Source organism: Lathamus discolor, chromosome 5 (assembly GCF_037157495.1).
Source record: "Lathamus discolor isolate bLatDis1 chromosome 5, bLatDis1.hap1, whole genome shotgun sequence".
Taxonomy (NCBI): Eukaryota; Metazoa; Chordata; class Aves; order Psittaciformes; family Psittacidae; genus Lathamus; species Lathamus discolor.
In genome coordinates this window covers 12,956,340-12,970,982 of record NC_088888.1, presented here as the reverse complement: position 1 = coordinate 12,970,982, position 14,643 = coordinate 12,956,340, and the positions used below count along the sequence as shown (strand labels likewise).

Below are 14,643 nucleotides of genomic sequence, written 5' to 3'. Positions count from 1 at the left end.
CTTGATTATTACTTCTTTTCCCCAGATTGAAAGGTGAAGAACATTGGGTACTCTCATTGTCCAGTGCACTGTGTCCTGCCCTAAATTTAGTCTCCTCTTCAGCATCCCACTCTCGTTGCTCACACCGTAAATTTGTGTTATGTAGACTTGCCTCCCATGCATTTCTCCTGCACTCTGCCCTCATCTTTAGCAGGGTCCAGAACTCCAAAGCTACTTCAGATAATTCCAAGTAGACCCTGCTGCTTTTTAACAAAATGCTTCAGCAGTTACGGCAGCCATAAGATAGAATAACAGTCTTCTGCAAAGTGCTGATCTTTATCCCTTTGATACAAACTTGAGAAAACTGTCTGGCTTTGCATTCCAAGAAATGGACTTGGCTGCAGATTGTGGCTTTTTTGGAGTAGTTTTTGTTTTCAAATCTTGCACATAAGGTAATAAGAAGGAAGTCGAAGGATAAATTTAAGGGAAGATGGGAAGACGGAATATGTCTGGAGGACCCAGAGGATGCGGGATTTTTTTCCTATTGTTTCTGGTTTTCTTAACAACTTAGGAGTTCAGCAAGGGTAGATCAACCCAACTCTTCTTTCACCAGTGTTCTGCAATTTGAGGTACCTGTGATGGCTGATTTAGGGATGTGGGCTATAAGCTTAAAAACATTTGAACATCTTCTTTCCCAGTTGTTTTCTGTCTCTGAGGTAGGTGGTGTGAGGGTCTGGCTTCTTGGTGGTGGCTGGTGAAGGTGATCTTACGTGTGGCCACAGATGGGGATGGGTGCTGTATGCACAACTATGTGGTTCATCCACCCAGAGCATTTTAGCTGGGAACAGAGTGGCAATGAAGGATGCACTTTGTGTTTGCTTTATTTACTTGGCATTCATAATGCCTTTCCTCTATCATGTCTATAGCGAATGAAGAATGTTTCCTTTATTTGCACAATGAGGCATTTTTTCCCTTACAAGAGAGGACTTGTAAGGAGAGGATAAGATGAAATTTTGGGCATGCAGTTCCCATATGGCTCATAAACCACATAAGTGGCAAACTGGGTCACTGCAGAGGACTCGTATGGTCAGCAGCTTGGATTATGCTAAATGAGTTTCAAATTGTGGTGCCTAATTATAATGGTAGTCACGGAGGTTAGGGTATAAGGAGACAACTTGGAATCTTTCGCTTTTGTTTGCGGAAAGATCATTTAAAACTGGAATAGAAGGCTGTAGAGAGAAATGGGCCAATTTAGAATAGAACTATAGTATACCCCAAAAGGACAAGCTTTTGATTTGGCTAGTCTAGTTTAACTTCCCATTCCCAGCAATTCGCAGTAATAACCACACAGACATTCTCTCTTTGCCAGAAGGCAATAGATTGATTTATTTATTTGTTTTCCCAATGTATGTGTAACTACAGTGATACCAACTATGGAAGGTTGATATCTCAAGATTTGAATGAGAAATAGTTAAAGAAGGAAGCCCTTTAATGTATTAGTGCTTATTTTGATTGCATAACAAAACCCCAAAGGTTTTAATACGTATTATTTACTGGGTATAATTTCCCTCCTTATTTTTTCTGTTATGCTATTGTAAATCCAGTAAACTTCATCCCAGGTTAACCTACTTCAGTGATACCAGTGTAACAAAGCATACACTGATATATCCCTGATTGTTGTGACATGACTGGTTTCCTTTTGGTCTTCAACTGAGTGCTCTTACTGAAGAAGAGTAACAATTCCTGAGGAAATGGCCAACACTTTTTATTCCTCCACAGATATTTTGGTTGTCTAGGAAAGTCTGTACCTCTTGAGGTGTGTTCACCCAGCTCTAACTGCCTGGATTATCTAATCTGCATAGTGACAGCATTCTATTAATATTGGCTTCTAGACAGCCCTTCTCAGAACTCTCAAGTGAGAGCATTACTATGTAGATCTTATCTGGTGAGTGAAGAGAGAGATTCTTTTCTTCCACCATTTTTGCCTTGGCTTAGCACATTGACTTGCTTGAAAATAGCCATCTGTGACTGATTTTTATGTGTATTAGTCACTGAAGAGCAGCAATGCATTTGCAGAGGTTGTATATTTTCCAGTCAGGCTGTAAAACAGAGGATTATCTCAGGTGCAATTCTGCATTTTTTTCCTTAAGATGCCAAGTGTGCATGTTTCAGGCTATAATATTGTGCAGTCAAAGATCCTCTTTGCTTACTACTTGTGAAAATTACTTGAGGCATGTGTGGTGCCAGTGAGAGTGCTCCTAGCAGTTAAAGCACATAAGCCCGAGCTCCTGGGCTTCACTCCCAGCTCCTAATAATCTGTTACAAGTCAGGCTTTAAAGAAATGAACAGTGAAACTAACCAACTTTGCAAGGGTGTTGTGAAACATAAGTATAAAACCTCAATGAAAGCTCTTGCATGAACAAGGTATTGCTCATCTTTCTGTTTTATTTGCTGTGTTAAACTTCATTTAGAAATAGTTGAGTTTGATGTGTTTGCTACTAGTGGCTGTAATGAGGATTTTAACATAGTCACATGATTTTGAAAGATTCTTCACTGCTTTTTGTTTGCTTATGTTTGCTTTCTGACAGGTTGGAAGCGATTTTGGATATTTTCCAAAGGATTTACTTGAAATAAATCATAATTATTCCAATGAGGAGCTAGAATTACCAACAGATGTAAGTCTTATTTTTAATTTTTTAATTGGGCTTCTTCCTGTTTCTTACCTTGGCAATAATATAACTATTAATATAATTAATAAAAAATCCCTGAGGAGGAAAACGGGAATATGTCATCCATAGTTACCTTTTGTTAGTAAGCAGCTGCATATGTGCAGAGATGCACATGTGTCAGAAATGGGATGTTTGTGCAGCAATGTATGTGCAAGCATCAGCCCACAATGTGGGCATCGATGTTTCTTTTCTTGAATATTCTGGTTTTCTTCTAACAAAATCTGCTTGGATTGAGCAATAGAGAAGCTGCTAGCTACTCTCATGTAGGCTCTTTGGGATGTATTCAGGATTGTTTCTTTACCCAAACTTTGGAAGTTTAAAGTACTATCAGAAACAAACAAAACCTGATACACTAGCCCTTTGATTCTAGTCCTTCAACCTTCTACATACATAAAAGCACATTCTAATAGTGATTAACTTCAGAGTTGTGTGAGTAAGGCCAGTTTGTGGATGCAGCTTCAGACCCTGATGAAATTGTGCTTGGTGCCTTGTGCTGCTGTGTAATTTTCAGAGGCTGTGTGACAGGCAACTCCTGCTTGGAGGACTTGGGCATTTAGTAAGAGACCAGCTAAAATAAATTGTAACAAACAAGTTAAACAATGCTTGCTTCTCCTCTCTTGCACTTGGCAATAGACTTGTTCTCAATTTAAGATAGATGTGATGAGTCAAATCCATTGCTTCCTTCCAGTTTGTTCCTTGCCAGGACTTTGATGGGGCTAAGGGATAGCTTTTTATTTAGGTTTTTCAAGAGTTCTTGGGCAAAACTTCCACTTATTTCAAAGATAGTTTTGGTTAAGGACTCCAGGGGTTAATTCTGCATGATTAACAGAATTTCCTTTGCTGCTGCATCTCTCTCTTACCCAACCAAATGGATTTGCTGTCCTCACTGTAATAAAGCAAGTAATATTTGTGACTGCATACTGTTTTTCATTTCAGGAAACAGACTTTGTTTGCTTTGATGGCAGAAGGGATGATTTTGATAATTACAATGTGGATGAGCTTTTGAAGTCATTGCAAGAGACAATAGCAAATGAAGAGGAAACTGAATCAAGTGATCCAGGGACAAATCCATCTGAAGGAACTGAAAGGGATGGGGAGATGTATCAGGTTGATTCAGTAAAGTCCTTTGATGCTTTGGAGACAGACAATCTTGAGCGAAGCACAGAAGATGAGGAAGCTCCTTCCGTGACAGAGGAATTAGACAGTTCTCTTACAGAAGGAACTGAAAATACTGGGGGAGACTCCAGTGTCAATAGTCACAAAGAAAACTCTCAGGGAGATCAAATTGCACACGAGCACTTGAAAGGAATGCTACATGGGAAACTAAAAGGGCTAGAAAGTGAAAATACCAAAAACACTAGTATTCCTCAGGGTGAAACCAGTCAACTTGACAAAGAGAGTGAAGACGTCAATGCCTACACGCTTTTAAACAGAGAGCTCTCTGTGAACTTGAAAACAAAATTTGGCTCAACTGCTGATGCTGTTGTATCAGATGATGAAGTGACTGGCCTTGTTACATCTCTGGAAGATGATTTTAATGAAGATTTGAGCATTAATGCTCATGATGCAGAGAACGAACCAGACTTTGCAGATCAGTCTGATGAAATTCCTTTGCTGTCTTTTATGGCAGAGGAAGAAATTCCATCCCAGGTGGATTTAGAAGATTATGAAAATGATGACATTGAGTCACAAAATCACAAACCCGATGAAGATGCAAAAGGTGCTGCAGAGCTAAATAACCAAAGAGACAATGAGGAAGAACCCAATTCAGATGCATTTGTTCATAAGGATGCCTTCAGTATGAGCAAGAGCTTGGATGACGGTATAATCATGGAGAGGTCTGAATCCAAACAAACAGAAGAGAAACAGGATGAGGTGATGCTAATAAGTAAAAGAGAAGCACCAGCAATAACTCAGCGTGCGGATCTCTCCAAAGAACTCCATAGAGGTGAACCTGTAGGTACAGGTGATCTGGGCTCAAAAGAAAAACCAAACAAAACTGAGCAGTTTGAAGAGCAGCTCACCGTTGATGGAACTGAGTCACATACTGAAGAGCTGAAGAGTACAGCTGTGCCTGATCCTCATGTTTTGCCTAGTCCAGGAGATGTTGCGGAGTCCAAATCATTTATTAAAAGCAACGAAGATACTTTAAAACCACCTGTTGGTGATATCAGCAAAAGTCCAGGAAGAGTGCTACTTGCTCAAACAGAGGAAGATGAGAACAGATTTGAAGATGACAACTTGGAAGAGGTCTTGGAAAGCAATTTAAAGCACAAAAAGTTATGGGAGAAAGCAGACGAGAAAGGAAGAGCTGCGGACAAGCCTTCTGTTGATGTTCCAGCCAAACCAGTGGAAGAGGTAAAAAATACATCTCAAAGTGACTTAAGAGATGCTGACCTCTTGAAGGAGCAACTGAAGCATGGAGTGCCTGCTGTGGAGAAAGAACTTCTAAGACATGAAGATTTGAAACAAACAGAGGAGACTGATCATGAAAATCAAAAATCCATCTCTCTTAACAAAGAACCTGAAATGAAAAGGAGAAACATGAAAGAAACCCCTGCAGGGGAGGGGGATCCAAGCCATAGAGGAGCTGTTGAGCAACCTTGGCCATGGGAAAATGAGACTGGGTATTCAGAGGCAGGTGTGGAAGAAGAGCTTTCAAGAAAACTTGGCAAGACAACCATACTTGAAGAAAGCATTGAGAAACGTTCCCCTGAATCAAACACAAAAAGCACTACACAGAATACTAATACAGAGAATCTTACTCAGCAAAGAACTGCTGGTACTGGGAGTGCAGATACAGACACAAATCTTGGCACAAATTTAGCTAAAGAAGGAACACTGAGATCAGAATTGCCATCTGAAGAGCCAGGTGCTGAAAATGACCCTGACCTGAAACAAGTAGTGGAAGAGCTATTAGAAGATGAGAATGCTGCAAGTGCAAAGCTGTCACAAGCAAGGGCTGCAAATGTACAGGGTAATATGCTAAATATTAAAGGTACAAATCCTGAATTACAAGTGCCGAGTGAAGCTGTCTTGGGAACCACAAGCCCTACTTATGAAACAGAAGAGGAAATGAAACCGTTTTTTATGGAGGCTAAAAAACATACCAGCATGCAAGACACCAGCAAGACTGTGAAGGGAGAGGTTGACATGCCAGTGAGTGAAGATGCTAAATTGGATGCGATGGAACATGTCATGGACAATGATGATGATGATTTTTTTGAAGCTAAGGAACCATCAGCTGGGGAAGAGCATAATTTCCCATCTCCAGACACAGAAGACAACAATGACTTTAACCAAAGGAAAAATCATCTCCCAGAGGACATTTCACAGAAAGACTCCGAAGAAATGCAAAATTCAGAGCGTACAAGAAATGACCACCATCACTCTGGGCATTTCTACAGCCCTGCTGACAGCTCAGCAGCCCCCAATGACACTGCAACAGACTTCAGTGAGTCTGTGAAGCGGCTCACAATAATGAGAGATTTTCTTGATGAAAAGCGCATAACACGTCTACAAAAGTACCTTGGGCTCCAGCACGTGGTGAGGATAGAAGCCATGTTTCAGGACATGAAGATAGAGATGGAGCTGGCTCAGAAGGCAAGCCATAATAATGAAGATATAGAAAAAACTTTGGACCAGATACTTGAGTTTTCGGAAACGAGCATTATGGATTTTGTAGGAAAAGTTCTAGATTCCAGAGTGGCAGAAAATAAAGAGGAGGTGGTGAAAGAGATGGATTTGTATGATGAGGAGAGCGCACTGATGGATGATATTCAAGAATTAATATATTCTTTAAGGAGTAAATACTCGTCTGCTAGTGAGAGTGTCCCACTTGCATCTATTCCAGAACTGGAAGATGATCAGCTGCACATCCAAGGTAGGGTGTTAAACTGGTTAATAGATGAAACAGAAGGAAAGCCCTATCCCAGACAACACTGTGTAACCCAGAGAAGCTTTAAGAAGAGGGTGAGGGAGAATTGAAAGAGGCCCTGTGCAGCTTGCTGGGAATGTGCTTATTTTTAATGTGTATTTTTGGCATTGTGATGGGTGCCCAGGGATAAATTCTGAGAGAAAGTGTTGAGCTTAGCAGGTATGTTATTATGGGCCAGGTTCTGTGTAAGGTAAGTATATAGATGTGGGTAGAAGAAGACTTTCAGATCGTGTCTGTACCTCCTCTCAAGAAATAGGGTTTCACATATACTGATGTGCTGACTTTTCTGGAGGGTGTAGAGCAGTTTGTTGGGTTTTTTCCTGTCCAAACTAGCTAGCACTAATTATGAAAGATTCAGTGATTAATGCAGAGTTCAGGCACTAAATCCATGCACCTCAGATCTCAGATGTCCCTATTGTATTTTTGCCCCCATTCATAAAAGAATGCATAAGTACAAATACTGAACAAACAAGTCTTTCGATGGAGAACCAGTAGTAGAGTCTGCTGCAAACTTGCTTGTTTTTGTAATTAATGTGCAGGGTGGTGAGATACTCTTAGCAAGGCTCCTTTTCCAGTAGTAGATGTTAAATATATGATTTATGATAAAGTCATGAATGATGACAGTATTTCACCTTACAGTATCTCATAGCAAGGTCAGAGGTTGATACCTTGCATAAATTCCATGTAAACATTTAATTAGATGTTACTAAAAGTTGACTGGGAGTACATTGGGAGCAATACACAAGCTGAAGTGTTTAAAAAGTACCAGGGAAGCCTTGTCAAATGCAGTATTTCACTGGAGACAGCTCTGGGTAAGAAACACACATTAGCTCGGTCCTTAATTCATGTCTCCCTGTCTGTCGCAGATGGTGCAGAAGAGACTAAATATGATGGAGTTTCCATCAGAAACCCAAATGCCATTGATGAGAACAATCAGGAATTTCAGCAGCTTGAGGATAAGAGGCCAGAACAGCTTACTGAAGAGAAGGAGGAGAGTGCTGTTAATGTTCTACCTGAGCATGAAGAGGCCAACTTCTCAGAAGGAGAAGAAGCTGAAGAAGGGAGTGATAGTGAAGGAAGATCACTGCTGCAAGATAATTCCTTTGGGTCAAATGATTCAGGAGAGGCTACCAGGGAAGATATCACTGCAGGTAACCTTTTGGAATTGGGCTATTTTGTTCTGCTTTTAGGGAGGAGCCTGGTGGAATGGCCTTTAGGCAAATACTAAGGTTTTTCACTAATGTTTTTATTGTATGCTGCTGTAATCCTACTGGTTTTCCCTAACCCGTGACAGTCCTCTAGTGGCAGTATTGTAGTGCTACCACTCATCTCAGCAGAGCAATATTTCTACTACCTTTTTGCACTACAGAAATCAGAAAAGTTCTCCTGTAAGTGCCACAGTCAGAGCTCTGAGCTGCGGCTGCTGGACTGTCAGGATGGTAGGGGTCAAAGAGCAGAAATCTCTGGAAGCATATCACTAGCTCAGGTTTTCTCCTCCTTGCATTGGACTGACAGTCTATTAGGCTATATAATCATGTGCTCTCATTCATTTTAACCTGTGACTCTAAGCAGTATTTCTAGGGAAGATGGACTGTAGCTTCCGTTTATCAGTTCAGTAATTTCTGGCTTTTTTTTTTTTTGTGGAAGTAGGAGAAATGTTTGACTCTGTTTTGCTGAGACCTTCTCCCCCTGAAACAAGTGTGCCAACTCATCAGTATGCCAAGGAGGGAACTTTGTACCATCGTATCCCCCAGCTCTATTTTGGGCATGAAACTACCTTTGACTCCATTCTCAGTGCTAAGCCCAGCTTTGCTATCCTGCATTCATCTCTGATTATGCTTAATACATCCATCTTAACGGAGCATATAGAAGAACTTGAGGCACATTTTGCTTAGCTTTCGTACACTACTAAGGTACTGTTCCATCCCCATAGCCAAGTGCTTTTGACCAGCTTCTGAAGGAAACTCTAGGTTGAATGCAGAGATACCTATGGATTTTGAATGGCTGGTAGATTACTTACATGGTTAAGCAGTCACATATCCTGCTGTATTTTAGGCCATCTTCCATTCCTTCCTAAACGGTTGTTGAATGCTGTTTGTCAGGAATTCCTGTCAGGGCTGCTAGGAGTGCTGAGAAGACCCAAGGTGGATGTTCGTAGAACTGCTGTTCCACAGTGTAACAACACGCTGATTATTTTCAGCTGCTAGCTGGAAATCACAGCAACAGTAGCAGGGAGAGGAGGCAGGCTGCAGATCAGGGCGGAAGTAAAGACAGCTTAAAGCTTGTGCTGTATTAACAGTGTTGTAAGCTTACTAGAATATGTAGGTTTATTGATTAGAACGTGTTTGCTTTTCTGTTGCTGACTTGCTGCTGAAGGAGCTGTACACGCTCTGAGGCAGGCTTGGCAAAGTCACTGTGTACTTGTGTCCGTAGTTCCTATATCAGCCTGTGGAGCATCTACCACCCTTTCTAAGGATTTTTGCCTGGTTTTTTCACTGGCCTTGAGCACGGTAATTTGAAATCTCGACCGCTGGGGTGGGAGGCATCCAGAAGCGGGTTTCCCTGTCAGCGCCTCACGCTGAGCTGTGAGGTGACACACGTCTCTCTGTCCCCGCAGACACCGAGGAGGCCACCGGGCTGCCGCTAGGACGCGGGTCGGAGGCGCCCGCCGCCTCACAGGAGGGAGCCACGTTCGGTGCCGGCCCTGCCGCCCGGGAGCTGCTGCGCCGGGTGAGTGCCGGGGAGGCGGCGGCGGCTGCGCATGCGCGCGGCGCGCGGCGATGACGCGCGGGCGGGGCGGGGCGTGTGTGTATGTGTGGGGTCACTCCGGGCTGACGTGTGACACCGGCGGCTGGCTCGCGCCGCCATGGACCAGGTGCGCGGCGGGGGGGGGGGGGAACCGTTGGGAACCGTTAACGGCCGCCGGGTCAGACGTGACGAGCGGCGGAAGCGCCCCTAGTGACACCCCCCCCCTCCACCACCCCCCCCGGCCCCTGTCCCCCTGAGGGAGACGGGCCGAGGCGGGAATTGCGCCGCCACACCGCGGGGTTCCGCCGTGCCGCACGCCTGCCCCTCGCCCTCGGGGGAAGGGGCTCCGCGATGCGGGGCAGCCCCGCGGGAGCGGAGGTGTCTGCGGCAGAGACACGGGCAGGGACGGCTGCCCGGCCTCCGCCGCGCTCCGGGGACCGGGGCCCTGACAAAGCCCCTAGGGTGGGCTTTGCGCGGGGAAGGGTGCGTGCCATCGTTTCAGCGTCACGTTCGGTCCCTGGCGGCTTCCTGCGGGGCTCGTATTGCGAGTGTATCGGTCCTGTAGGCTCTGCCAAGGTGCTCATACCTTTTCCAGGCGTTCCGTGCTCTCTGGCCCTCGGAGCCGTATGACGAGGCACATAACATATGACCCTGTGACCAGGGTGGCAGCTGGGAAGAGATCTGAGCCGTTGTTGCAACATCTTGATATAAAGCTGTTTGTCTCCCTATATTTTTCCGTCCTCGCAGCTTTATTTGGAATCTGATCAAATAACTGCTAGTGCTGTGTAACGCAGAATGTGTGTATAGACTTATTCTGCTGTAGCTGTTCCTTGTCAGCAGGTTGTTACTGTCAGGTGTCTTCCACATACTCAGACTTTACAGTTGAAGTGCAGGCATCAAGCTGCTCTGTGGTTTTTCAGTTTCAGTTTACATTACAAAGTGCCAGAAGGATCTAGGTACTTCTCTGGTTTTATGAAGGGAATAAAAGCCTTTGGCTTATGCTTATTTTGCCTGAGTGTTTAGCAAAAACATCTTCATAGTTGTCAATGCTGTTGGTTTTCAGCTGGTTGCTACCCTGCCTGAGGAAATTCGTCCTGGGCCGGATTTCCACGGACTTCCATGGGAGCCTATTATCATCACTGCCTTAGTGGGAATTGCCACGCTTGCTATAATTTTCTGGAGAACCTGCCTTTCAGTGAGTATACTTCATGCTTGCAAGCCTGCTGGTATTTCACTTGCTGAGTGGTCTTTTGTATGGTTCAACTGTTTCAGCATTACCGGGGTTGAAGCAATATGTAGTCTTTCATGTTGTAGAGCTTTCTACTGTTTAGAGCATTAATGTGAACTAAATGCTGGGCTTGGTGGCTAAAGTAAGTTGTATCTTCTTTCAAGTTAAAAAGCAATTCCTCTAAGCTATTAATTGACGATTGCTTAGTAAGAGGCAGTTTCAAAAGCAGACTAGGCAGTATGATGTAAATAAAGGAGGATGAGTTAAGGGTCATCGTATCTTTGAAATGAGAAGCCTTCCATGTGCTTGAGCCTGTTGCTGACTATGTCCTGTCTCCAAAACAAGCAGTTAATCCTCTCCCCTTCATGTTGTCCAGCTTGCAGGCACTGCATTTGGAAACCTAAAACCTGATCGTACTTCTCACTGGAGAGCCCCTTTCCCACTCTTTTCCTCACTCTGTATTTGTCCTCTCCTTTTCTACACAGATAATTTTCTGTGTGAGGAAATTCCTATCACCAGATCTCAAGTGTAGCAGTGCATCTCCTTGGGAACTGATGGATTGAAATCAAACGGGGCAGTTTATTCCACAGCTGGCCAGTTCAGTGCCGATAAACTCTGGAAGGCTGTGGAATACTTTATCAAAAAAACATAAATATTATCTGTAACAATATTGGTAGTTTTTTTCCTTGCTTAGTTTTAACATTGCATATACCAGGTCAGTTTCAAATGCAAAATAACGTTAATAAAGTGACATAAAAAGAAAGCTTCTGAAACTCTTCAAGGGTGTTGATTTCAAGATAAGCAACTGTCATGAACCGGGGTGCAGGTGTGTTTTGTGTTTGCAAGTTCATGTCTGGTTTATGCAAAATGGCTTCATATTCTTTATTGCAAATTGGATGTGGGCAGTTACTGCTACCCTTGTAGTGACGGTTACAGATGTTTACCAGGGCCCTAGGACAGGGCATTAACCTAGAAGCTTTTATTAGGAAACAGCTTAAGCTTGTTTGCAGCATTATTCAACACTCTTGTTGGCAGTGGGGGATATGTTTTCCATATGCTGCTTTAACCGGTGTATAAGCGGTGACTTTTTTAGCTTGCCACTTTTTATGGCTAATTTTGTTTTTCTTTTCTGTAGGTAAAAAGTAGAATATATCAAGGTAAGTTTCTCTGCTTTTCAGTGTACTTGATACTTAAAACGCATGTAAGTTTTGAAGTTTGTTTTAGACGACCAGGTATTCATTTTCACTCCCTTTCAAAGAATGCTCGGTCTAAGGTTACTTTGTAAGCTAGGCTAGTAGGTACTGAATCTGAAGATTTCAGGTTTGGTTTTGATAATGCCTTTATTAGGAGAAACAGTGGAGCTTGCACCTACAAATTAAAGGGCACGGAAAAGCTCCACCTTGTTCAGTGTAAATGTAGTCTGTACTGGTATGATGGTAGTAGGGCAGTTTGGTTTGGTCTTCTGACTAGAAGTGGATCTGACTTTGCTTGTTGCTTCTCACAAAAAGCATTATCTTGTTTCTCTTGCCTTTTTGGATTGAGGGGAGCCTGAAACTGACTGCTGTGGAGTTGCAAAGAGACCTTCTAAATGTAGACCTAAATATGAGATACACCTGTGGCTAGCACATCCTTTCTTACAAGAGCATTTCTCCAGCTTCAAGTAACTAAAACTGAATTCTACTTCTTCTCCATTCAGTATACTTTAAAATAGGGTGTTTGCTGAAATTCATAGTTGAATACAAAATGAAAATATGAAAGAATTGTCTTCACGTGAACTCTGCCTCTTTCTTCCTCACAAATCATACTATTTATCAGTCATTCCTCTCTAGTTTAATTGTAATTATACAGCAGTTTCCTTCTATACAATTAATGCAAAATTGGTGAGCTGGAAGAAGTCCACCTTGGATCTTTAAGGTGATTTCTATGCTGCAAAAGAATTACTGTCATTGGAGGGCAAAAAGAGTTGGTATCGGTGATGTAGAAATTACTTAGCAGCACGCCCCAAAAAAAGCGAGAAACATGGGTCTCATCTTCTTTCCCCTCCTCAACCTCCCCAGGTATTCTTTTGCATGATACTGTATAGAAACTACTAAATCTAAGGGCAAACAGATATTCTTAAAGCATGATAAAGGTGATGTTATTTTTGAAGTCTTTATCTAAAACAGGGGAACATTAACTGTGACAAAAATGCTTTGAAAAGGTAGATTATGTTTGGAATCCCAAAGATAAAATCTACTATCCTCTCTTCACTACAGTAGTGAAACTGGGAGACCAAGCTAATGCAGGGATCCCTGCCCCCCTTAAACACACTGCCTGGTACCTCAGCATTTGTTGGCTCTTCTCCGCAGAGCAGGAAGGGCTGGGGATCTTATGGCCCAGGAGCCCTTATGTGGGAGGGGAAGGAGGAGCAGCAGTTGCCATTGCACCCTGTGGGATGTGGTTGGAACAACCAGTGTTTCCCGTTTGTGCTGCAGGATTTGCTGTGAAGCAAATGGGGCTTGGGGTGTTCAAATATGGGGGTGTTTTAAGACTTGAAAAAGCACGGTTGAATGTTCTTTAAATTAGTTTACAATAAAGTAATTTAAGTTTAATGATTTTTGTTGGATCCTAAGGGTTGGTTGACAACTTGTTTAGGCTGAGAAACAAATGCATGCCTAAAGAACTGTTGCTCAGTCACAGCCCTTTTGAAGTCTGTTAGAAAGTGGTGCATTTCCTTGAGGCTTAATGATGCCATCTGCTAGCTGAGGCTTTTTTCTGTTCCCAGTAGGTCTTCCAGAGCTTTCATCCCATTATCTTTGCTGACCAAACGTGTGGTTTCAATTGAGCAAAAAGAGGCAGTTGTTAGGGAAGGTGTTAGGGAAGGTGCCTCTCCCTGATTGTCACAGCAGCAGTCTGAGACTGCTCTGACATCCTCGCTGGCAATTCTTCCTTTGGGCATACCCCGTCTGTGTATAGCCAGCCCCTTTATTCTGCTCCCGTGTGTGTTCTGTGACCAGCTTCTGTGAAGTGGATGCTAGAGCTGTAAGCTTTGCTTCACTCTTCAGTGCTTTACTGTTCTGTTTTCAATTGTAACTTGCACTGAAAGTTGCAGATGGTCAGACTGCTGCAGAAATGGCTGACTGCCATGGAAATGACACTATCCTGGTTTATGTTTTAGTTCTTACTAGGAAATGTTCCCTAAAGTGGTGGTAATGATAGCTCTGATTTTCTTTTATTTCCCCTCACCCAGGATATGAAGTACAGTTACTGTAAGCTTTCTTTTTCTTCCTAGTGACTGAAAAGCAACTTGCTGAAAAGATTAAAAACCTCCTGCAAGAGAAAACAGAAATCTTACAAAAGATATCAGAATATGATCAAAAGGTATTGTTCTAGGTTATCATCCCTTGCTCCCTAATTTTATGTTACTGGTTTAATGACACAGTCCATGCAACAGTTAGTACATTGTTCTTTTCTGTTCTTACTATTATGTTGACGGTCTCCTCAGTTCTGTTTGATTGTTTCTCTGCTTAGATAAAGGAAGCAAAGGAATCTGTGAAGGTAGCCCAAGAAGAAAAAGATGTTCTCTCCGATGAAACTGCAGGGCTTAAGGTAAGGAACAATTAACTGCCTGTGTGCCAAAAGCAAGAACATCAGTAAAATAACTTGCTTTAGTTGGTAGTTTTACCTTTTTTTCTTTGTTAGGATACTGTCAAAGAACTGGAAGAAGCAAATCATCAGTTAGATGACAAAGTAAAAAATCTGCACACAATGCTTGAAACGGAGAGAAAAAAGAATGAGAAGAAACAGAACAAGGTAGGATCAATCACACCTGTGTCTTGTATTGTCCTTAACTTGATGTCCCTTAAAAGCTGATCACAACCTCATGAGTAAACAGGTAGAGGTAGAGCAAACAAGATGAACCACCTCGAAAGGAGAACTGAAATGAAATTTCAGGTTCATCCCAAGCCCAAGGGGGAGAATCAGTTGCTTTTTGTTGTTGTTGTTGTATTGTTTGTTTGGGTTTTGTTAATTTTTTGGTTTTG

General features: G+C 42.7%; 1 protein-coding gene across 4 annotated transcripts in view; it reads left to right on the top strand.

The window, feature by feature from the left end:
- Window positions 1–14,643, top strand: part of MIA3 (MIA SH3 domain ER export factor 3) — a 30,353-nt gene that overhangs the window by 6,947 nt on the left and 8,763 nt on the right. For all 4 annotated transcript variants that reach the window (XM_065679809.1, XM_065679808.1, XM_065679810.1 and 1 more), the window contains exons 3-11: window positions 2,568–2,654; window positions 3,645–6,591; window positions 7,512–7,796; window positions 9,263–9,375; window positions 10,457–10,588; window positions 11,757–11,778; window positions 13,893–13,981; window positions 14,132–14,209; window positions 14,303–14,413. In XM_065679809.1, the coding sequence (XP_065535881.1) occupies window positions 2,568–2,654; window positions 3,645–6,591; window positions 7,512–7,796; window positions 9,263–9,375; window positions 10,457–10,588; window positions 11,757–11,778; window positions 13,893–13,981; window positions 14,132–14,209; window positions 14,303–14,413 (3,864 nt within the window). The remainder of the gene's footprint in view (window positions 1–2,567; window positions 2,655–3,644; window positions 6,592–7,511; window positions 7,797–9,262; window positions 9,376–10,456; window positions 10,589–11,756; window positions 11,779–13,892; window positions 13,982–14,131; window positions 14,210–14,302; window positions 14,414–14,643) is intronic.